This window comes from Panicum virgatum, chromosome 2K (assembly GCF_016808335.1).
Source record: "Panicum virgatum strain AP13 chromosome 2K, P.virgatum_v5, whole genome shotgun sequence".
In the NCBI taxonomy this organism is placed as follows: domain Eukaryota; kingdom Viridiplantae; phylum Streptophyta; class Magnoliopsida; order Poales; family Poaceae; genus Panicum; species Panicum virgatum.
In genome coordinates, this window is record NC_053137.1 from 2723017 (window position 1) to 2745863 (window position 22847).

General features: G+C 45.8%; 2 protein-coding genes across 2 annotated transcripts; one reads left to right on the forward strand and one right to left on the reverse strand.

Moving 5' to 3' along the window:
• The first annotated feature begins 1943 nt into the window (after positions 1–1943).
• On the forward strand, positions 1944–5582 carry LOC120659521 (aldehyde oxidase GLOX1-like). Its single transcript, XM_039937703.1, has 2 exons — positions 1944–1957; positions 4877–5582. Exons 1-2 carry the CDS (start codon positions 1944–1946, stop codon positions 5460–5462), a joined length of 600 nt encoding a protein of 199 aa, XP_039793637.1. The 3' UTR covers positions 5463–5582.
• Positions 5583–12559: 6977 nt separating this feature from the next.
• Positions 12560–13384, reverse strand: LOC120661082 (protein FAM98B-like). Its single transcript, XM_039939782.1, has one exon. It carries the CDS (start codon positions 13147–13149, stop codon positions 12760–12762), a length of 390 nt encoding a protein of 129 aa, XP_039795716.1. The 5' UTR covers positions 13150–13384; the 3' UTR covers positions 12560–12759.
• Positions 13385–22847: the final 9463 nt, after the last annotated feature.

Here is a 22847-nt window from a genome sequence, read left to right on the forward strand (position 1 = left end):
GGCGGCCGGAGCGAGCACATATATATACTGCAGCAGGAGTATATAATTAATAAGATAACTAGTAATTAATCATGCGAAAATTAATTAAATAGCTGCGTCATCAACACCCGAGATTGTTTTTTTAAGTAAGCCAGGAGCACTGGCAGATCGTTTAAGAAGGAGATGAGGCGCCCCGTCGAGCCGGCGCTCGAACCGCGGCGGGCAGCCTGAGCCCCCGCTCACCTGACGAACTGAGCCCGCTCAGTTCTCCACCCGAGATTGTCAAAAAGAAAAAAAAAAACAGAGAGAGAGAGAATGGGAAGCCTGACCAAGCTTAGCGTGTGGTGTAGTAGAGTGTAGACAATGGACGCGCGGTCTAGCAGGCTACACGTACTACTGCATCTGGTCGCTCAGCTCGGCTCGATCTCTCTTTCGGTCAAAATTCAACTCTAACAGAACGGATGACAATCTTTATTTATCGTCTATATATAAATCCAACAAACTCGAGCGTTAGTTAGTTAGTTCATCCTTGATCGAGTGCATGCTGGGGAGTTGGTGCGAGTCGTCGCGTATTAAAGTAAAGGATCCCGTGAGATGTGATGGCACTGCTTCGTGGATCATTACTGCAATAGTGTTATCTTGTAACCACCGGATCGGAGATGCTACTACTACTTTACGCTGGAAACGTGCCAAGCTTTTTTAAGAGAAAAAAAATACTGGGACGTATTTTGTTCAACGTTTTTATAGGTGGCCCAATACTCGAGGAGATATATGCTCTTCCGCTTGAATGGGCCGAAACCCTGGCCCATCCGTACGAGGGGTAAAGGTTTACTAAGTTGGAGGATTCAGGCCTTAGCGGTTTTTTCTTTTTTATATTTTTAAAAAATAAAAATTTCAAAAATATATGTCTATTTTGAAATATTTAAAAATATCCCCCGGTCGCCTTCTCATAGAGCGACAGACCCTAAGTGTAATTTTTTTTCTTCAAATTTGCAACGAGGTCCCTGAAAAAAAGGGGGTCGGTCGCCCCCCCCAACGGGCGACAAGGGGGGCCTGTCGCCCCCCCTCGGGCGACCAATGGGCCCAGCCCGTGGGCGACAGGGGGGCCTGTCGCACCGCCCCCCCCCCGGGCGACCGGGGTAACCTCCCCTATATAAGGTCCAACCCCCCCCCCCTCCCTCCTCATTTGAGCCCGAAAATTCCACCAAAAATCCAGAAAAAAAGAGAGGGGTGAGGAAAAGGGAAGCGGCGAAGCCCTGCCGAATTCAGCACTTGTGATCTGCAGGTTAGTACATTTAGTTTATATATTTTTCTATTTAAGTACTACGCATTTAAGTAGGAGTAATTTAAGTATGGGTGAGTAATTTAATTTAATTAGTGCTATAGTAGAACCATTTAAGTAGGAGTTTAATGATACTTTAGTTTGTAGTTATGTAGTAGTAAATTAGTTTAGAAAATTAGTACTACGCATTTATTATTACAATTGCAGTACTATTAGAGACGTGTTTATAAATTAATTATGATTTAGAATAGAATTTGGCATATGCAGTATAGAATTTGAGTGTCATCACGTACTTATGAATACTTATACGTTGTAGTTGAATTTCATACTTAGTTTTTACGGATTATTGAATAAGGTAGTGAAGTAAAGAGTATAACTCGATAAGTATTATGTGATATACAGATATGTCGAGCAAGATGCAGTTTCAAGTATTTTATGATGACTACAATGTTATGTATGGGCCAAATGGAGTAGATCTTTCTGTCTTTAAGTGCACATCTAGCGCCATAGATAAACCTCTGGAAAGGAGTTTTGGTTCCATATGTAAGTGGCTGCAGCGTGGGTTCCATATGTATGGAGGCAGAAGATCAAACCGCAATAGAGATGGAAGAATATGAGGGCTCATCTGATGACGAGCAGTACCCATTGCCAAAAGAGTGGAAGGAGCGTGGTTTTGGCAGTCATGTCGCAGAAGATGTATGAAATCATGAGTGGGAGTACAGAGGGAATGAGGTAGTGCAAGGTGCAACATATCCAAACATTGAAGCCGTAAAAGATACTGTGAGACTATGGGCAATATCATTGAAACGAGAATTCAGAGTCGTAAAGTCTGGCAGTAAAGAATATGAGGTGAAGTGTGTGAATAATGGATGTCCATGGCGAGTACATGCATTCAAGGGAAAATGGAAGTCCAACTGGAAATGTTCCATTGTGACAGAGCACACTTGTTTGCTGTCAGAAGTTCTTCCCTCACATCGCAATATATCATGCGACTTTGTTGCAAAGCAAATGTATGGGTTTATTATGGACAACCTTAATTATGAGCCAAAAATGATTGTTCAACACATTGAGCAGACTTATCAGTACACCATCAGTTATTTGAAGGCATGGCGGGCTAAACAAAGGGTGTTCGAGATGCGGTTCGGCACATACGAGACATCATATGATAACCTACCTCGTATGTTATTCCAGGTTGCTGCTAGAAATCCTAGAAGCTTTTATGACACATACCTCGTATCAACCGTGACTAGGGGACAAAGAATTATGCAGCGAGCCTTCTTTTGCATAGGTGCTTGTGTTAGAGCATTTCAGTTTTGTCTTCCGGTGATCTGCATTGATGGCACATTTTTGACTGGAAGGTATAAAGGTCAGATACTCACCGCAATCGGTGTAGATTGCAACAACCAAATAGTTCCGCTCGCATTTGCATTTGTTGAGAATGAGAACATAGACAGTTGGTATTGGTTTCTTGAACGAGTGAAGATTCATGTTGTTGCTGCACGCCCAGATGTGTGCCTTATTAGTGATAGGCATGCAGGTCTGCTGCAATCAATACTGAAATTGCAATGTGGAACTGCGACAACGCCTCCATTGTGGCCCGATGTCCAAAACAGATGGTGCATTAGGCATATGGGTGCAAACTTCTATGACCACTTCAAGAACAAGGATCTTAAGAACCTGTTTAAGAGGTTGTGCACCCAAAATCAATAGAGAAAATTCAATGCATTATGGCAGATGCTTGATCAGTTGACTGCAGAGCTAATGAAGGTAAGGGCATCAGGAGCAGTCACGAGTCAGGCTGCAGAGGCTAGGGATTCAATTGAGAAGCCATTTTCACACTGGATTCGAGGTGCACCTAAGGAGAAATGGTCATTCATTTATGATACCAACGGAATACGGTATGATATTCAGACAACGAATCATGCAGAGTGTTTCAATATGGTTATGCGTTCTTGTCGTGCCTTTCCTCTTGTGGGAATTGTTGAGTTCATCGTGTATGGGTGCATGAAGTATTTCAGAGAGGTTACACGGCTGCAAGCATAAACATCAGCAACCCCCAAATTCAGTTTTGCAAAAGAGTGACACAATATATGCAAGAGTGACTTATTAACGTTTATATATATATATATATATATATATATATATATATATATATATATATATATATATATATATCTATCTATATATATATATATATATATATATATATATATGTATATATCTATCTATATATACATCACATATGTATCATATCTATATATATGCTCCTGTGCACGAGATAGACATGCTGAGGATGGATGGATATACTATTGGTATTGAGATTATATTAGGGCCCATGGTTGACAAGGACGCGGAGCTGCTCTGACGCATGCCAAGTGACTGATTCCATAGATTTTTTTAAGTCATTGTCGCATCAAAAAGAATTTTATTATTTTGGAGTATTAAATAAAATAGTTTATAATTTTTTTTGACAGCTGAGTGCTAATTCGCGAGACGAATCTAATGAGCCTAATTACTCTATAATTTGCTACAGTGGTGCTACAATAACTATTCGCTAATCATGGATTAATATACCTCGTTAGATTCGTCTCGTAATTTAGCCCTAGGGTTCTGCAGTTAGTTTTATAATTAATTTTTATTTAATACTTTTTAATACTAAGATTCTCTTTAATGTGACACAAACTAAAGTTTAGCCTGGAATCAAACAACTGCTGACCGTACCATCAAGCAATAGCTAGCTTTGACAGGACGGAGTAATAACGAGGTGTTCTGTTCGGTGCTGCCGTTGTTTCAATTCCGATCCCTCCCTTTATAGATCCTGATCTCTCTGGCGTTTGCGCTTGGTCTCATCTACTTGCATTGGTCTCTCGCGTATAGCTAGTTGTTGTAAAATAAGCAAGTTTGCTGATCATTGGGTGACGAGCAGGTGCATGTCGTTTCTGAATTCCTTCTGTCCTCCTCGCCTAGCTGATTCATAAAAAAGGCCGAGCATGTCGGGTTCCCGGTGGGAGGAATAATCGATCGGTCGACGACTGGTTTCTAGATCTTGGAATCAGCTTGCTAACTTACTTTTCAAAAAGAATTAGCTTGCTTATTAGCGGCTGATCCACGCTTGCATCATGTGGCATTCCATCTCTCTGCCATTCTAGCTCACGATCCCACGAATTCGTCGCCCGTCTGGCGGCTGAGCCGCTGATCCTCTGATAATCTGGAGGATAAATCATATAGGGTGGAAATTAATTAATGGTCGTACGAACGTCAGATAACTTTGTTATACTACTACAGATCAGGAATTGTTCAAGGGATAGATAATTACTAAGAGGACTTTTACAATGCTTGGAAACGCTTCATAACACCTCTCAACGCCTCCCAATACCTACTCAAAATAGCTATTTTGGTTGATTTTATTCGTCCAAAGACAATATGGTCATGGTGTATCTTGACCCACTCAGTCACCCGCCCGGTCACCCCAGTCAAACAGCAGCCACCGCCGCCGCGCCCTCGCCCTCTGCCTTGCGCGCCGCCGTGCTCTCACGGCTTCGCTCTGCCTCGCACGCGGCCGCCGCTCTGCCCTCTCAGCAGCTGACATGCATGCCTTGGTGATGCATGCGTGAGCAGGTACGGGACGCAGCAGATCCTGCCGGACGGCCGCTCCATCGTGCTCGGCGGCCGGCGCGCGTTCAGCTACGAGTTCGTCCCGGCGGAGGGCCAGAAGAACGCCCAGGCCAACAACCTGCAGCTGCTCCGTGACACCAACGACGACGTCGAGAACAACCTGTACCCGTTGGTCCACCTCCTGATCGACGGCACTCTGTTCATTTTTGCCAACGACCGCTCCGTTGTGCTCGACTGCCGGACCGGCCAGGTCGTCCGCGACCTCTCGGCCCTCCCTGGCGCGGGCAGGAACTACCCCGCCTCCGGCATCGGCATGTCCGCGCTTCTCCCCCTCGACCTCCGCCGCGGCGACGTGCTCAGCCCCGAGGTCATCATCTGCGGCGGCACCCCCAAGAACGCCTTCAAGTTCGGCGAGACCAACATCATCGCCGCTCTCCGAGACTGCGCGCGCTCAAACCCGGCGCCCGGTGGCCCGTGGCCCGCACCATGGGCGACCTGCTCATCCTGCCCACCGGCGACCCTCTCATCCTCAACGGCGCCGCCATGGGCTGCTCCGGCTGGGGCTTCGGTCGGCCGCCGGTGCTGACCTTGCTGCTCTACTCGAGAAAATTGTAAAATTAGGACTCCAAACATTGCCATTTGCATATTTGTCATTCCAAACATCAACTTCGCAAATTTAGGATCCCAAACATGCGTTTCTTGCCTCTACTGCTATCGGAGGTATTTCCCCTCATTTCTATTCTTTCTTCATGTATTTGGGAGGGTGGCATGACCCTTTTGCCCTTCCTCATTTTGTTTTCACCAGGTCGCATCGTTGTTCTCCCGATCGTCCCGCTGGACGTCGCCGCCTCCTGGAGGCAGCCGGCCACCCCCTGCTGCACGCATCGCCATGGCGTTGACGGAGTTCACACGGCGGCGGGGGAGGTGCCACGCGCTGGTGGCTTGGGCTGGCGTGCATCGCGTGACGCCCGGCCGGCGCGCGTGCTCTCGGTGGCCGCAGCGCAGGCGCGGGAGCACGTCTCCTTCAACTTCCTTGGCACCAATCCCGGCGGCGCGCCGATCTGCCACCTCATGCCGTACGGTCACACAATCTGGGCCAAGAACGTGAAGCGCTCACCGGCGCAAGGAGCCGAGCACCATTATATTCTGCACTGGTCACTAGTGCGTCTGCAATAAAACGACTGGTTGTGTTTTGTGATTACGTGAACACTTCATATTACTCTACTGCTAAACCAGGAACACGGTACCACCCTATGATTGTCATTTTCTGTATTTCGTAAACATGTTAGACTATTGGCAGCACCATAGCAGGCGCGGCAAGGTGGGCGTGGCCAGGGAGGGGGGCGGCCAGCGTGGGGGCGGGGATCGGCGTTGGGGTGGCGGCCAGTGCAAGAACGCTGGAGGCGGCGGCCGACGCAGACTAGGTCACGAAGAAGATGATGCGACGTCCAGCTAGCGCGAGAGATGAGAAGGCAATGCGATGTCAACATGCGGTACATAGGGGGGCCGGGGGCCAAAAGGGTTATTTCACCCTCCCAATTCCATGAAGAAAGTAGAAATGAGAGGAAATACCCCTAATGGCAGTAGATGCAAGAAACACATGTTTGTGATCCTAAATTTGCGAAGTTGATGTTTAGAATGGCAAATATGCAAAGGACAATGTTAGGAGTCCTAATTTTGCAATTTTCTCGCTCTACTTGCCGCCGCGGGGTTCGCGTTCTATAATTGTGAATTTAGTATAATACCCTTGATTGAAAAAAAAACTATGGGACAAATTGCTGTGAATCTTTAATCTTCTTAATTTTGGAAGCATTGGGAGGTGTTCGGAGACGTTACGACACATATGAGCCCACCGACCATAGACACATGAAAATGCCTCCGAACGTCTTCTTATTGACGCCTCCCAACACCTACATCATATTGAGCTCACAAATCATAGACACATGAAATGCCTCCGGACGCCTCCCCAAATATTGTAAAATCTTTCAATTACTAATGGTAGCTAGTCGGCCGGTCATGAATTTCTGCACGCTGTTCTTCGAGCGGCCCCATGACCATGACCATGACCATGACCGTCTCTCGCTCTGCACCTGCACACGTGTCGACGTACGGTTGCTCGCTCGCAAAACTCACAGAGCTGTCTTTCTGCAGGAGCACGCAGCACGTGCTGGGCGACGATACACGAGCGAAATTAAACAGTCCTAGCACTAGCAGACTCGACGAGCTGAGATTTGACTGCTCCGATCGATTGGGTGCAGTGACACGTAGTATGTACGTGCCCCGTGCCCGGCTGGGTCGGGCGCTGGTTTCAATTGGATTAATCAACAAGTAGCTAGACACAGATTATGAATGATATGTCATGGATGATCGATGGACATCATGTTTAATATGCGCGCGGCTTAATTATAAATTTAAAAGATCCAAGAATGGTGGCAAGTATACTTTTCAATGCACGTGTATGTTTCATCGATCTAGTATAGGGAAAAAATAAAATATAAGATGCTAGCTAGTGTTTGTTACGAACAAAAACAAACAGGTTATAATAAGGAAGGAAAAGAAAAGGCTTTGCTAGCATATATAGCATGTTTCTTCCGGGGACCGATCCAACTAAACGGCCTGATCGATGTGATCAACGTGCAGTGCAGCTGCGGACGGAACTGCGACAGAGAGAAGAATGAAGCACGCAGGCAGTTGCCTAGCCAATTAAGCTAGCTCTTCCTGCCGGCTGGACGGTCAGCAACACGAGGCGCCGGCGGCGACGAAATCCGCTGCCTGCCTGCCTCTCCGCCCGGGCCGGCCGGTCGTTGTAACGGCGGCCAAATTGACTAATTATTTCCACATATATTGATGACTTAATTTGTTGTTATAAACGGCCAAATTAATTAATTAATTAATTTCCGTGCACGAGGATCCCGCGGCGGCCGGAGCGAGGACACGCGGAGACGCGTGGGCACATATATATACTGTAGCAGGAGTATATAATTAATAAGACAACTAGTAATTAATCAAGCGAAGATTAATTAAGTAGCTGCGTCGTGTAAAAAAAAGAAACACACACACAGAGAGAGAGAGAGAGAGAGAGAAATAGGAGCCTGACCAAGCTAGCGTGTAGTGCAGTAGAGTGTACACAATGGACGCGTGTGGTCTAGCAGGCTACACGTACTACTGCATCTGGTCGCTCAGCTCGATCTCTCTCTCGGTCAAAATTCAACTCTAACAGAACGGATGAGACAATCTTTATTCATCGTCTATATGTAAATCCAACAAACTCGAGCGTTAGTTAGCTAGTTCATCCTTGATCGAGCGCATGCTGGGGAGTTGGTGCGAGTCGTCGCGTATTAAAGTAAAGGATCCCGTGAGATGTGATGGCCGGCGAAGGCACTGCTTCGTGGATCATTACTGCACTAGTGTTACTAGTGTTATTTTGGCCTTATTTAGTTTGGGAAATTTTTTTATATTTTGATATTATAGCATTTTTATTATTATTTAATAATTAATATTCAATTATGAATTAATTAGGTTTAAAATATTTGTCTCGTTGTTTATAGTTAAATTGTGTAATTAGTTATTTTTTTAACTGCATTTAATGCTCCATACATATGTCTGAAGATTTGATGTGATGGATACTATAGTAAATTTTTTGAGAACTAAACATGGCCAACCACCAGATCGGAGATAGGTTATATATGCTGCTACTACTATTTTACGCTGGAAACGTGCCAAGCTTTTTTAAGAGAAATACTGGGACGTATTTTGTTGAACGTTTTTATAGGTGACCCAATATCAGCAATATTACACGCTACTCGAGGAGATGTTCATCCGCTTGAATGGGCCGAAACCCTGGCCCATCCGTACGAGAGGTAAAGGTTTAAGTTGGAGGATTCAGGCCTTGCAAACTGGTGTGGGCCGGATCGGGGCTGTGTTCGTTTGCAGGCCGGCCCAGCCTAGCTGTATTCCATTCACTGACTGCCGTCTGTCTGCTTGTGAGTGAGACACCGGCGTCAAATAGAAACCGACAGGCAGCGTCACTAACGGCACAAATAACTACACTGCTGTGTGCCTGAAGAATTACGGAACTGGCGGAGGCATCAGGTTACTGTTGACAAATAAAATTGCAGCAGGTGGCAGTAATTATCTGTTATCCCGGAAGGAAAAGGAGCCACGGCTCTTAACTCTGCACTTTTACATTGTGTTCGCTGTGTTGTGGCTGTTGGCTGGTGCTGATTTGTTGGGAGATAAAAGTACTGCTGGCTGCTGGCTGATGCTGATTTAATATGAGAGAAAAACACTGTTTGCTGATTGCTACGAACAGAGTGTTATTCCTATCAGTTCCTGATGTGTGTACCTTGCACAGAGTGTTATTCCTCTCCTAGCTTTGTGTGTAGACTTGGACCATCATATACACATTGTTAGTGTGTCGCCGGTATTTTGACCTCCTGTGGTTCATGAGCTGCCCAATTGCCCAGTCTGCACTATGGCATCGCCGAGCCATTTGATTGGTCCTGTTAGGAGTAACTAGTTAAGGTTGGCGCGCTATGTGCGCCTATTTAAAAGAAATCGACTTAAACTAATAATGGGAAAAATATTATCTCCTATTATATTCAAGACAATATAGTATCGACATATTGAATCAAATATAAAAATTATAGTAAATTAGCATGGTAGTTTAGAGTCTAAGAGGGTGCTAGTTCCAAACATTTTAGTGAAGAGGTACATATAGCTTTTTTTAGGAGTTCACTATTTTTTTTATGCTAATAGGTATAGTTGATGGATTGGTTTACATTGATTATTAGTTTTTATAGAAGAAAAAAAATAAAATTAGCGATGAATGAATAATTCAATTATATTTTTCGAGTTTATAAAGTGAAAGCAAAGTCCAAAATGTAGTAGGGCTACCGCATGCGAACGTAGTATACAAAGTCTAGCAATTATATTTGTATATAGAGAGTAATTAAATATATTTTGTATTTTCAAATAATGGAAGAAATATTTTTTTAAAAAAAGGACCCACGGTGGGTCCCACGAAATAATATGCGCGGATCCCAACTGAATAATACGTGGGTCCCACTTGAATGGTACGTGGGCCCACCTGAACAGTGTGCGGGTCCCACCTAAATAGTATGTGGGTCCCGCCTAAATAGAATGTGGGTCCCAAGGGGTCCGCATGAACAGTACATGGGTACGTGGGCCCCAAGTGGGTCCCACCTAAATAGTACATGTGTCCCCGTGGGTCCCGCCTGAATAGTCGTGGGTCCCACGTGGGTCCCGCCTGAATAGTACGTGGGTCCCACTTGAATGGTACGTGGGCCCCACCTGAACAGTGTGCGGGTCCCACCTAAATAGTATGTGGGTCCCACCTAAATAGAATGTGGGTCCCAAGGGGTCCGCATGAACAGTACATGGGTACGTGGGCCCCAAGTGGGTCCCACCTAAATAGTACATGTGTCCCCGTGGGTCCCGCCTGAATAGTCGTGGGTCCCACGTGGGTCCCGCCTGAATAGTACGTGGGTCCCACGTGGGTCCCGCTGAATAGTATGTGGGACCCGCATGAACAGTGCATGGTCCCACGTGGGGCCACAACGCACGGCGTTGCTCCAAATCTTGGAGCCTTAGTATAGTATATTAATGCATGTGACTCGGAGACGAGGCGTCGCAGAAGGCCCATGGCGGCCCACGACGTGCTCGGCCCCGCTGCCGCAGTCGAATCCGCCACCTCGGTTGTGTCCGCGCCCAGTGCCGGCCCTAGGGTAGGGCAGCATGTGCGACGGCCAAGGGCCCAAGCCAGGAGAGGCCTAAGCCTAGATATTATGTACTCCCCCTGTTAGTAAAGGAAGTCGTTTTAAGTTTGTTTTTAAGTTAAATATTTAAACTTTAACTATACATTAATCTTTTTTATGTTGAGCTTGAAAATATGAAAGTGATATAAGTAGATTCATTTTGAAATGCAGTTTCGTAAAAAGTATATATTGACTATATTTTATTATTTTTTATGGCAAAAGATAGAGATCTAAGTTGTTTTTGGAGACTATGTCAACGTCCAAAATAATTTTCTTTACCAACCTGAAGGGAGTATTATGTATACGTAGCTATAGAGTATAGCCCAGCCCAAAAGATTAAGAGGCCTCAAATCTTCTCTGCGGAAGTCAAATCATTGCAATCTCGTGGAGTGCTCACCACTCGTGGTTAGCATTTGTATCGCGATCGCATCGACGGCTCGTCACGGTCTCGTGGAGCACTTGCCGCTCGCTGTCAGCTTCGTGGTCATAAGATTTTATATAAGGTTTGGACTTTAGAAGGATCATTGCGACGAGTTCGCCAAAGGGCCTCCAAAATCCTAGGGCCAGCACTGGTCCGCCCATCCACTGCCGTTGTGCCTCGCCTCCGCCACTGATCCGTCGGGATGATGTCGCCGCCTCGACCTTCCCTTTTAGAGCCATCGGTTATGGAAGCCTCCCACCCCCAGAAATTCATGACGACCCAAAAACCTAATCCCGCCGCCTCGACTGGCACCCTAGTTGGCGGGTCCCTCCACCTCCTACCTCCCACCCCAGTCGCGAGGAGGAAGAAGAATAGTACCCCCCCCCCCACCCACTTGCAACGTGGAGTTTTTGCGACGCCTTCCCTCGCACCCGTTGCACGTTTGGTCCCATCAGACCCTACCGTTACAATACCAGAGGGAGGCTCCTATCTACATTGTGAAAAATAGATAAGACATTCATCTTTAAAGTCTACTTGGCACAATTATCTGCTGCAAATATGTTCAACATTTTAGTAAAGTTAACTCAATATTTTGTAAAACACATTCAATATTTGGCTTTCAAAATATTGAAACTATGAAGACAAATATTGAAATTGGAAATATAAAATATTGAAATAAAAATATTGAAGTTTTCTTCTCCTGCGAGCCGGGTGTTTCTTCTCCAGCATCGGCGTGCCCGGCGGCGCAGCAGCAGCACGCGGCAGCGCGCGGCAGCAGCACGCGGCAGCGCGCGGCAGCAGGGCCGTAGCGCGGCGCGACGCGCGGTGCGGCAGGCATGCATGGCAGCGCGCGGCAGCAGCAGCAGGCCAGCAGCGCGGGGCAGCGTGCGGTAGCAGCAGCAGCATGCGCCGCGTGCCGCGAGAGCAACAGCGCTGCTGCGTGCGGCAGGCATGCGGGGCAGCAGCGGGCGTCAGGCCGGCGTGTGCGGCACTCGCGACGAGGCGAGCACGCGGCGGCGGGCGGAGCGTTGGATCAGAGGCGGCGGCGGCGCACGGTGAAAGGGAGATTAGGATTGAGAAGATCTAACGGATGAGAAGATTTTTACGAATTTCAAATATTAGAAAATGAAGAATTTTTTTTTCCGGATGTAAGTATAGGATTCCTGATACCAGAGGGCTTTGTCTTATAAATGGGCCGAAATCCTGGGGCATCCAGATACAGGCCTTGCAAGCTGGTGTGGGCTGGATCAGGACCGTGTTCGTTTGCAGGCCGGCCCATCCTAGCTTCACAGTCGCTGGCCGGCCTCTGCCTGTGAGATTTTCAAGTCTGACGGTCTGCCTCTGATGATGCTCACTCTGACTGCCGTCTGCCTGCGAGAATCCACCCAAAAGGGCAACAGCCAGGCACAAAAAGCGTTTGCAGTATTGCACATCAGATCGATAGTTTCAGTCGACAATTGAAGTGAAAGCTAGCAGCAAGCTGGAGATGATAATAATCCTCGTTTTATTGATGCGTCTTATTGATCAAAACACCCGCAGCTGAGATTTACAGACACGCACATACCACGAGCACCACACTAATAATATCAAGCACCCACAGCTCCATGATCCATGACAAGCAACCACTACTGGAAGCAGTGTACTAGTATACTAGCTAAGCTACTGATGATAACTGATGTGATGGTTCAGCAGGTGGCCACGCAGCGGGTGGTGCAGTCGAAGCTGCAGCCGCCGCTTCCCCCGCCGCCGCCGCCGTTCTTGCCCTTGTAGCTGAAGGACCTGAAGCAGCGGGCCGGGCAGGTGAGGCGCTTCCCGCGGCAGGCCCCCTGCTCCGCGCACACCGTGGAGGGCGGCACCACCGCGCCGCGCCGGTACCCGAGCCCGCCCTCGCCCCACCCGCCGAAGAAGCCGGCGCCCGGCTGCCACGGGCCCCCGCCGCCGCCGCCGAACCACGGGATCCCGCCGCCGCCGCCGGGGTTGGGCCGGCCGTAGCCGCCGGCGGCCGACGCGGCCAGGGGTGCCGACAGCGCCAGGAGGGCGAGGAGCGCGGCGACGCCGGTCTTGGTCGGGGACATGGTTGGGTTGCCGAGGGGGATGCTTGCGATCGAGCTAGTACGGGTAGGTGGTAGCTGCCTGCGAGCGCGAGCGCTACTTATGGCGACGGCCGGGGACGCGACGCGGGGAGCAAGCGGACGGCAAGTGGGGTGGGGTGGTGGCGGACGGGGGAGGGGTGGCGTTGGGGAAAGTGGAGGCGAGTGGTGGGGCGGCGCGGCCTGCAGCGTGGCGACTCGACCGGCAGGCGATGTCCGAGTGCGTGATCCTGATGGCTTGGTGGTGAGTGCGGTCTAGCTGACGAGCAGGGGCAGCTGTGTGTGTGGCGCCATCAACAGTTGACAGCTGAAAGCATGCAGGTGATTGGCTCGGCGAAACCATTGACCGCAACACTGTCACGACTTGTTTACTGTGCAGTTCGAGGCGCTGCTGCTGCTGCATCGTCGTCCTTAATTGCGGTGTGCGTGCAGGCGCGATCGGTTAGTGTGTCGCGGAGTATTTGCAATTGCAAGCGGGGGTTTTCTGACTCGCTGACCACCGGCCAGCTCGGGAGTCCAAAACTAGGCGCTGCGCCGTGCAGCGGCCACGCTGGCCTGCCTCTGTCCGTGTGCGTACGGCCGGCCGGTTCCACCGCTGCCGCCCCGTCGCCGCCGGCGGGGGCGCGGCTCCCGGCTCCCGGCTCCTCTCCTCACCTTGCGGCATAGTGCGACACTGTACACGTACTATATACTACTGCGCCTGCTGCAGTTGACTTTACCGTATCAGATCGTCCCTGACGCTAAAATTTTACTACTGCGGACAGCCAAATTACCTCCAAGCCTACATGGTTATTCAGGATTGACCAGTCCGGGATAGCTGTCTACTACTAGAGTTTAGCAGAAATCCAAAGACCAAAGCATGTTTAACCATCGGAAAAAGAAAAGAAAAAAAAGGAAAAAGAACAGAGCATATATCATATATGCCTTTCAGTTATTCGTTTCTTCTCCTGGACGGCAAAGGGTTAGAAAGTCAAGATTGCCTGCAAAAAGGCGCACACAAACTGCAAAAATGAACAAGAAACCATTGGAACGAGGCCGGGGCCGCCCTTGACTTGGGCGACACCAGAGCAAGTTGGATTCCTATACGGCGCCGACCACACAGGCAGGCAGAGAAGTAAAAACATCCACTTGACTGGCGCTGGCCCGACCATCGATGCCGTCGGCAGGCGGCTCCTCCTGCCGCCACGTGCCCTGCCGCCGACGCCGCCGCTGCCATGCGTCCATCTCGAGGACGACGTACGGCCATCAACTCATGACTCGGAGCCCTTGCATGGTCCGGCATGGCTACCCGGACCGAGCTAGACGAAAGTGTAGTTTCCATTTGGGGTTTTTTTTGTCTAGAGGACACTCCCAAAATACAGTTTTGTGTACAACACACTGCACTCTTCAATTTTGTCTGATGGACACTCTAAATGTAGCGTTTAGCTGGTTACACACCAGCCCCATTAAAAAAAGAATTTGCAGAGTACATGCCTTGTAAATGGACGATTCTGCCCTTGCTATATTTTGTGGCTCACGAGCAGCAGCTGGTAGCCTTATCTCTTCCTTGATTTTTTTTGTTGCGCACGCATGGGCTCCTGGACGGCGGCTCCTGGGCTGCGCCGCGGCTCGTTCCAGATGGGTAAGATTACCCTTCTTATTGCACATCCTCCTTTGATTTCAGGTCTAGGTTTCAAAGAAAAAGGTGAATTTGGGATATAGATTTGCACAACCTATTTGTTTCGATTTAGTCAGTGATATTAGATTTGTCTTAGTTTCTTTTTGCATTTTCCTACATTAGGTCGATTTAGTCTGTTATATTTTTTTTGACGGTCTAGTATGTGATATTGGATTTGTCTTAGTTTCTTTTTGCATTTTCCTGCATTAGGATGGACCGTAACGCAGCCTGTATACTTGCCATTCGCATACCAGCCTGCATTAGGTCGGAAACGGTAATTATTCGGTAATCAGTTTTTTGGTCGTTTTTCTTTGATTGCGAATAAATAGGATATAGAATATTGTATACAAATTTGTATTCTTGTTTTGAGCATTGAGCTTGTAAAGATTCATAAAAGGTAAACCTTAAATTCATCCTATATTTTCTCAAATGATAGATATAAAATTCGGTATGAATTCGGAAACAAATTCGGTATTTTTTCACTTTTTTTTGTTGTAGGGAGCAAATAATGCATAAAATAATTTAAGCAAAATTTTATTCTTATTTGTAATAATATGCTTGATAATATAAGAAATGATCACCATCAAATTTTATACATATCTATTTTAAAATATTAAATTTATTCTAACAGTTCAGATTACCACTTTCATCCCTAGCTATGAGGAGCATGGTACACAAGTTTATCATGTTACCTGTGATAAAAATTGGGTTCGCGATAACCTGTAGTCCTGGAGCACTAACTCGGAGGTAAATATGTACACATTTTCTTTTGACTAATATCCAGATTTTTTAATTTTTCCTAATCCTTGTTATCTTTTATAGTCGAGCTAAGAAAATTGCAATGGAGGAGGCTGAGGTGCATGGTAGAATGGCGCTGGAGCATCTTATGCAATTCTGATTATTATGCTTTTGTGTGCAAGCAAACCGCGTAAAGCCTTTTGATGCTAAATTAATGTAATTTGAGATGTTAAGATTAAGCTTTGTGACATGATGGTCACTTGTTCCATACTAATTATTTTGTGACATGTTACGTGGTGTAAAAAATTATTATGTATGTGAATATATTGCACTGCAAGGATGACCAGTGGCCTTGCGTCCCTAGTTTTGGTGTATTATACATGGTCATGGGCATTTTAGTCTTTTTACTAGGCAATCTCTAGCTCCTCAAGCTGAAAAAAGACTAATTTAATGGGGATGGTGTGTTTCAGACAAAGCCACATTTTTTAGGTGTCCACAAGACTAAATCAAAATGTGAAGTGTGTTGCACACAAAAGCACCATTTCGTAGTGTCCCTCAGGCAAAAAAATCCTTTCCATTTCCACCCCGTTGCACTTGCCCGAATTAGAGCCCGGAGGGTCGACGACTGCCAGCCGGCCGGCGGCGATGCCCGGCCGGGCAGCCACCGGCCACCATCAAACATGGCGACATTTATTTCAAATGGGCTGAAATGTATGTAACAAACAAGACCGATGGGCTCAAACTGCCGGCCTCCTTCCGTCCTTTCAAATCCAGCAACGCAGCCCCCGACAACACAAGTACATACGGTCCATTTTGCAAGCCCAAGGGCCGAACTACTATTTCGTGTATTTAAAAATCACTCGACAGTTCAAAATAGTTGATTCAACACATATCGATCCAATTCAACAATTTCGCTTAAAATATTGAACTACTATAGCTAACATTTTAAATTCACCATATCAACATATGGAATCTGGTATTCCAAAAATCATGATCATTGAATTGTGATCAAACTATACGCACTCATGCTAGTATAATTCAACACATATATCAACAATTTTTCAAACACTTGATTCGGTAACCCATGGAACCTAATTCAACATATTGGATTAAACTAGTATAACATTTTTTAGAAAAATGTTATAATAGTATGTCTAAAATGTTGGCATTCAAATAATTGTAAAATATACTCATGCTGAATCTCATTGTATTGGATTGATTCTTAGCAACACATTGGTTTAAAATAATTTAAAATGAAGTTATAGTTTGAGAGAAAACTTATGTTCGAATTTTGAAACCAAAAGCCACACACACTAGGATGGGGTGAACCGACGATCGACATGCCGACATGTGCCATGGTGCCGCTCCCACTTAGGGGTGATAAAGGACCCTAGATTTTAATCTAGAAAATCTAAAGGATCCTATTTAATTTTGAGCTAAAAAATTTAAGAGTCATATTGGGCTATGAAGAGGCCACTAGGGCCATGACCCATTACCACCCCTACTCCCACTACTCTGCTAGGACAATTCTGCTCGTGCTGCAATGATCCCGACCTGAAAGGACCTCGGATGTCACCTAGAGGGAGGGTGAATACGCATTTCAACAAATTCTGTAAATTTCAACACTTAAACCAAAATGTCAGCCATACCACTTAGAATGCTGAACAATAAAGACAACCGGTCTGACTGGTCACGGGGTGACCGGTCAGACCGGTCACACGTAGAACCTGCACAAATATCAGAGTTTCTCCCCTCCTCGAGCTCTAGCACTAATACCACTTGGTATAGTGTTCCTGTAGGTGAATATAAATGTATTGCAAGTCACTGCACACACAGAAACAACACACTAAAGTAGATCGATGCAGAATTATAAAACAAATGCTAAAATTCAAAGTAGTGAGGCAAACCACAAAGGAGACACAAGGATTTGTTTCCCGAAGTTCAGATTCACCACCGTGAATCCTACGTCTCCGTTGAGGAATTCGTTGGGTGTGAGTCTCTTTCAACTCGATCCCTTGAGTTGGGTCTCTTTCAACCACTTTCCCGATTCCACTAACTTGATCCTTTCCACCAAAGGGGCAAGATCACACCCGCACAAACTTGCCACTGCTCACCACACCGTCGGGAGCTAGCCGGTGACACTTAGCCGTATAGGAGGCAATCCTCCAAGAGTAACAAATGCAATTTGAAAATTTTGACGGATCACAAAGGTGCTCAAGCTATGGTTGCTCACTTGCTGCTCAAAATGCAGCTCTCACAATGCTCTACAATCTCACACACGCTCAATCTCTCAACCCAATCCAAGAATATGCAATCTAGTTAGCACAACTCGCAAAGAGTGTTGGGGAGAGCTAGCTGGCCAAGAAAATGCTTTAGGAAGCTCAAGAGAAGTCAGGAAACCAGCAGCCCACGCAAGAGGGGGCTAAGGGGTATAAATATCTCACTCTCTAAAAACTAGCCGTTGCTCTGTCAATGCCCAGACCGGTCAGACCGATATATTCAAACCAACTAGCCGTTACATCTGGACCGGTCAGACCGGTCTGGGCCAGAGAAGCCCAAACCCAAATTTAGGTGCTCCACTCGGTCCATTAAGTCAACACTTGATCATCCAAGTAGCACGAAGTTAGTTCTCAGGGGTTTTCACTCAGGATTCTCACTTAGGGTGACCTATGAGCACTTTTGACCAAGTCAAACAATCATTGTTGCATCCCTCTTGATAGTACGGCGTACCTATACTCAAGATTAAATATCAAACACATTTCAACCACTTGAACCTTGAATTGTTTCAGCTTCGCCATACTTTGATTTTCTTCAACTTTGGGATTCCAATATTGCACAACATTCTTTTGAGCAAATCTATACTTGAGCTAGTGACTTAGAGCTCCAAATAATTTTGCAAAGCTGTCCTTGAATACTCAAGTCACTTCAATAAAATATTTGATGCATTGCATTGCTTCTCTCAATTAAGGCTTGGATATGAAACTTCGAATACCCCACGGATACTAGCACTTCACCTTAGCACTTGCACACATGGTAAGCCGCCGCTTCACCAAAACTTGCTTAGTCCCTTGCACTAGTCATCTCGGTTGGTTTCTTCATCACTTACCCTTGCCATGTTGAGCTAAACTTTGCACATCAAAAATAAATTCCATATTTCATTCTTGTATCTTCATTTCTTTGTCTTGCTTTGTAATCATGAACTCTTGATCCTTTTAGACAAAGAATACTTCTCTTGGACAAGCCATATTTAGAAATCATTGAATAACGCATGAGCACTTATTTCTATCTTTGTTCATAATGTGCTTGTCTTGCTTTGTATCCATGAATGGTAACCATATTCTAAATATTGCAAGCTTCCAAAGACAAGACCAATATATATATAGCTTATGATTGTATGTCTTCTACTTTTGCTTTACTCTATGAAGCCTTGCAACAATACTTTCAATAATTTTATATCTCAAACATGCTTCAAATATGTCAAGCTATGAATTGAAACCATTTGTTGTCATTGCATGAATACTTGTCTCTTTTCTCTTATTACAACATGCTTGACTTTGTTCAATAAGCTCTCTTTTATTTGATTTTTTGATTCATGAGTCAATACACAAATTGATACACAAATAAATCTCTGCTCATGATATCTCAAATAAAGCATTAGTCCTTTAATCATGTTGTTATTCAATTCACCAAAACTCATTAGGGGCCTAGATGCACTTACACAACCGTCCAAAGGATCGGGATGAATCTCAAACATCAGAAGCCACACAAGCACTTTTCTTAAAGAAGAATAAAAGATGGATAAGATTTACAGAAACATCCTTATGGTTATTTTCAAGGAAGGCTTCAACACATAACGGGCTCTGGTTATCAAACGAATTCTACCAAAAAGCGATCCCATTCTGCTATGGCATGGCATGTCCTTCACAAAAAGTAAATTAACAAAATATACTTAAAGAAAAAAGTACATGAAGCACCTTATATGTCAAATTCAAAGGTTGTCCCATAAGTAATACCTTAGTGAGCGCATCTCTAACTAGTTTCATCCGTTTCTATACTATAAGGATTCATAGAAATTGAAACACTCATCAAAATTAGCCCCCATATCCACCTCACAGATCACCACTTTGAGGCCCACATGTAAGCATCAAATGTTTGACGGGGAGCTTGACAGGACAAAAATGCCGCCCACCCCGTTCATTCGTGAGGGCGCCCCCCCTCCGTCATTTTTTTTTCACCATGACATTCTTTACCCACCCTTGGGTACCCGCGATCCTATTGGCCATCGGGCGTGAATTACTCCCCTAATGACGTCTGCCTTCCAAAACACGACGTATCGCCCTCATCCTCCCTCCCCTCCCTCGCGACGCCGCCTCCCCCCGACGCCCCCTCCTCCCCACGACGCCGCCTCCCCCGACACCCTCCGCCTCGACGCGCGGCCCTTGGGACGCCGCCCAGCCGTGACGCATGGTCCTTGGGGTGCCGGCTCTGGGCCCCGCCGACGTCGCGTGTCGCCACGCCCGGACGCCGATGCACCGGCCTCGTCGTCCCTCCCTCCACGCCGCGGCCACACCCGGCCGCCGCCGAGCCCGCGAGGTGCGCCGACGCCAAGCATCGCCACGCCCGGACCACGAACCACCGATCTCATCGTCCCTCCGCGCCGCGGCCTCTTCCGCCAGAACCCTAGCCTCACCTCGGCCACGATGGACGAATCCAACTCAGCTCCCATCTCCGCCGCCATCGCCGCATCCTAACCCCTGCACCTGCGCCGGCGCTCTCACCTCCCTCTCACACTCACCGCCGCCGCCGCTCCACATTCCCCTCACGCGCGTCGTCGCTGCCACTCCGCCGTGTCCCCCATGATCCACCCTCGCTTCCCTGTCTCGCTCGCCGCCGCTGCCGCCACTCCGACGTCACCCGCCCACATCATCCCTGCCCATCGGCCACCTCTCCGCCGTCACAAACACCAGGACTCCAAGCGATGAACCATGTGGTGCTGCCCAGGTTTCGAATCTTCCCCTTCTATCTTCCAGATACGAGAAGGTAGGGAGAGGTAAGGTCATCCGGCTCTCGCCTTTCTCCTCGCTTTGTTTATTCTCCTCCTACGAACTCTACTACGTAGGTGATAAATCCTGATATCGGTTATGCAGATATGCGTTTGCAATGACATCATGCTTGGTTCAGGTACTATCTTCTATGGATGCATAATAGTTAAATGTATGGAAGAAAAGTTCCCAAGCTTTTGATTGTGAAACTATGTAAGAGGGTTAGGTTTTTGCCACTGCTTCTTAATCTATACTAAAAAGAATGCTTATATGCTTTACTTCTATATTGAAACAGATGATTACACATTGCTCATATCTACTGCTATCTTGAAAGAAACAATTACACAATGTTTGTGGTATTGCAGGAACTTGGCACCGATAAAAATCTCTATGCACTGGTCTTTGGAGAATCAGTTTAAAATGACGCTGGATGCAGAAACTTTTCTTTACTCAATATCCTTTTGTTTAAATGAATAAATTAGTTCTGCTCATGCTTACATAACTCTTTTGCCCTTTTGTGGTCTGTTAATTAAGGTGGCTATATCCTTAATTAACTGGCTTCTTGCAGGGTTTGTTAATATTTTGTTGTAAGATCTATGGTCCTAAGATACTAGTTTGTCCATAGCTTCTGAATTATCACTATAAGTTATTTATGATTTAACTGGCTTCTTGCAGGGTCTGAGAGGACTTTATGCAAGCTTTTATCCTACAGTTCTTGGATCAACTATATCCTGGCTTACCAGACCGTATGGGACTGAACTTTGATCAATCTTGTGTTTAATCAATTTATTATTTTCTTTGGCCGAATTAATTGACAACCTTATGGTGGGATTAATTGGATATTATGGTTCTTGGCCATTCTGCCATTTAGGTAAAAAGAAATAGTTTTATACTTTGCTCAATTGTCCATCTATATTATAGATAAGAATTTATGATGATAAACATGTTATGATGCACATGTATTCATCGGTTACAAACAATAATGTTTCAAGCTAACAGATTATATCAAAGATATGTTCAGATGCTGACCAATTTCTTTAACTTTATTTTGAAATACTATACTTGCAGAAATGGATGGATCACTGACGTTTTAAATTTTCTAAAATGTCAAATTGATAGAGATTGAAGCTTTCTCATGCACAAGGGAATAGTTGTTTTCTTGTTGGTTGCCTTCTATTCATCAGTAATGTGGTGTTATAAGTTGCCCTAATTCACCCTATTTTGAAATGCTTAAAAGAATGTTATAACAGATGCTAGATATCTTTTCTGGGAGGAGTGCTCCTTTGGACAATATCATGGCTAGGTATGAGTGTATGCGAGAAATGTTGTTTCAATATCATTTCTCAAAATCTATATTCTTTGCGTATTAGTTTATATTTGATGATTTCCTCATGTCAAGTCCCATATCATTCTCCCATGTCCATTTTAATTAATGGTTCATTATATGTATCATAGGTCCATGTTGCCACTCATTTATTTTGGTGATGCATGTGCATATGTTTGCCTTCTACTTGGAGTTCCCAGAAGCAGAGTATGTTGTTTGAGTACAGTGCATTTTTAACATGCAGACAATCTCGACCAGGTAGCACTGATATAAGCAGGGTGAGATGTACTTCTGTTCTTGAACCTATAAGCCTTCAATTTTATTTTTAGCAATACATCCCTTTGGCATGCAAAATAAGCAGTGTCATTGATTAGGTTGAATTCCATCGCCTCTTTTCTGTCTCCAACTTTTGGAATCCTTCTTTTCATTTTTGAATTTTTACTTATTTCTTTTGGTTTTTGTTCAAGAATAGATGTAAGCTTCTTCAATAATCAGATTGTGTTTGTCACTGGCACAAATGAAAAGCCAACATAATAGGAAATAGTAAAATGTGTTCCTGCAGTGTGATAGTGTATAGGCACTTTGCCTGTTTGCCACATTCCCCCTTTTCTATGGTCTTGAAATTTTCCAACTGCAGAACTGTGTCCTAGGTTGTGTGTAAACATGATTGGTGTATTTGTTCCACCTATGCTAAAATATTTATAGCATGTCAGGTTAAAGGAGCATTGCATGCTATCCATTCAGGTTAGGATGAAAGATCACTGGTTTGCATGCTGAGGTTCTGCAATCTGCCATTATACTAATTCTCCTTCCCTTTGTATTACAGTTTAACACAAAATTTTGCAAGATGGATGTTAGCATATGTAAATATTGGTTGATGTGGTTTAAACCATGTGTCAGAGAATGCCGAGACAGCCTCAAC

What these genes read in the sequence shown, in the direction of transcription:
- LOC120661082 (XM_039939782.1), bottom strand. Translation starts at nt 13,149, where the DNA reads ATGTCCCCGACCAAGACCGGCGTCGCCGCGCTCCTCGCCCTCCTGGCG.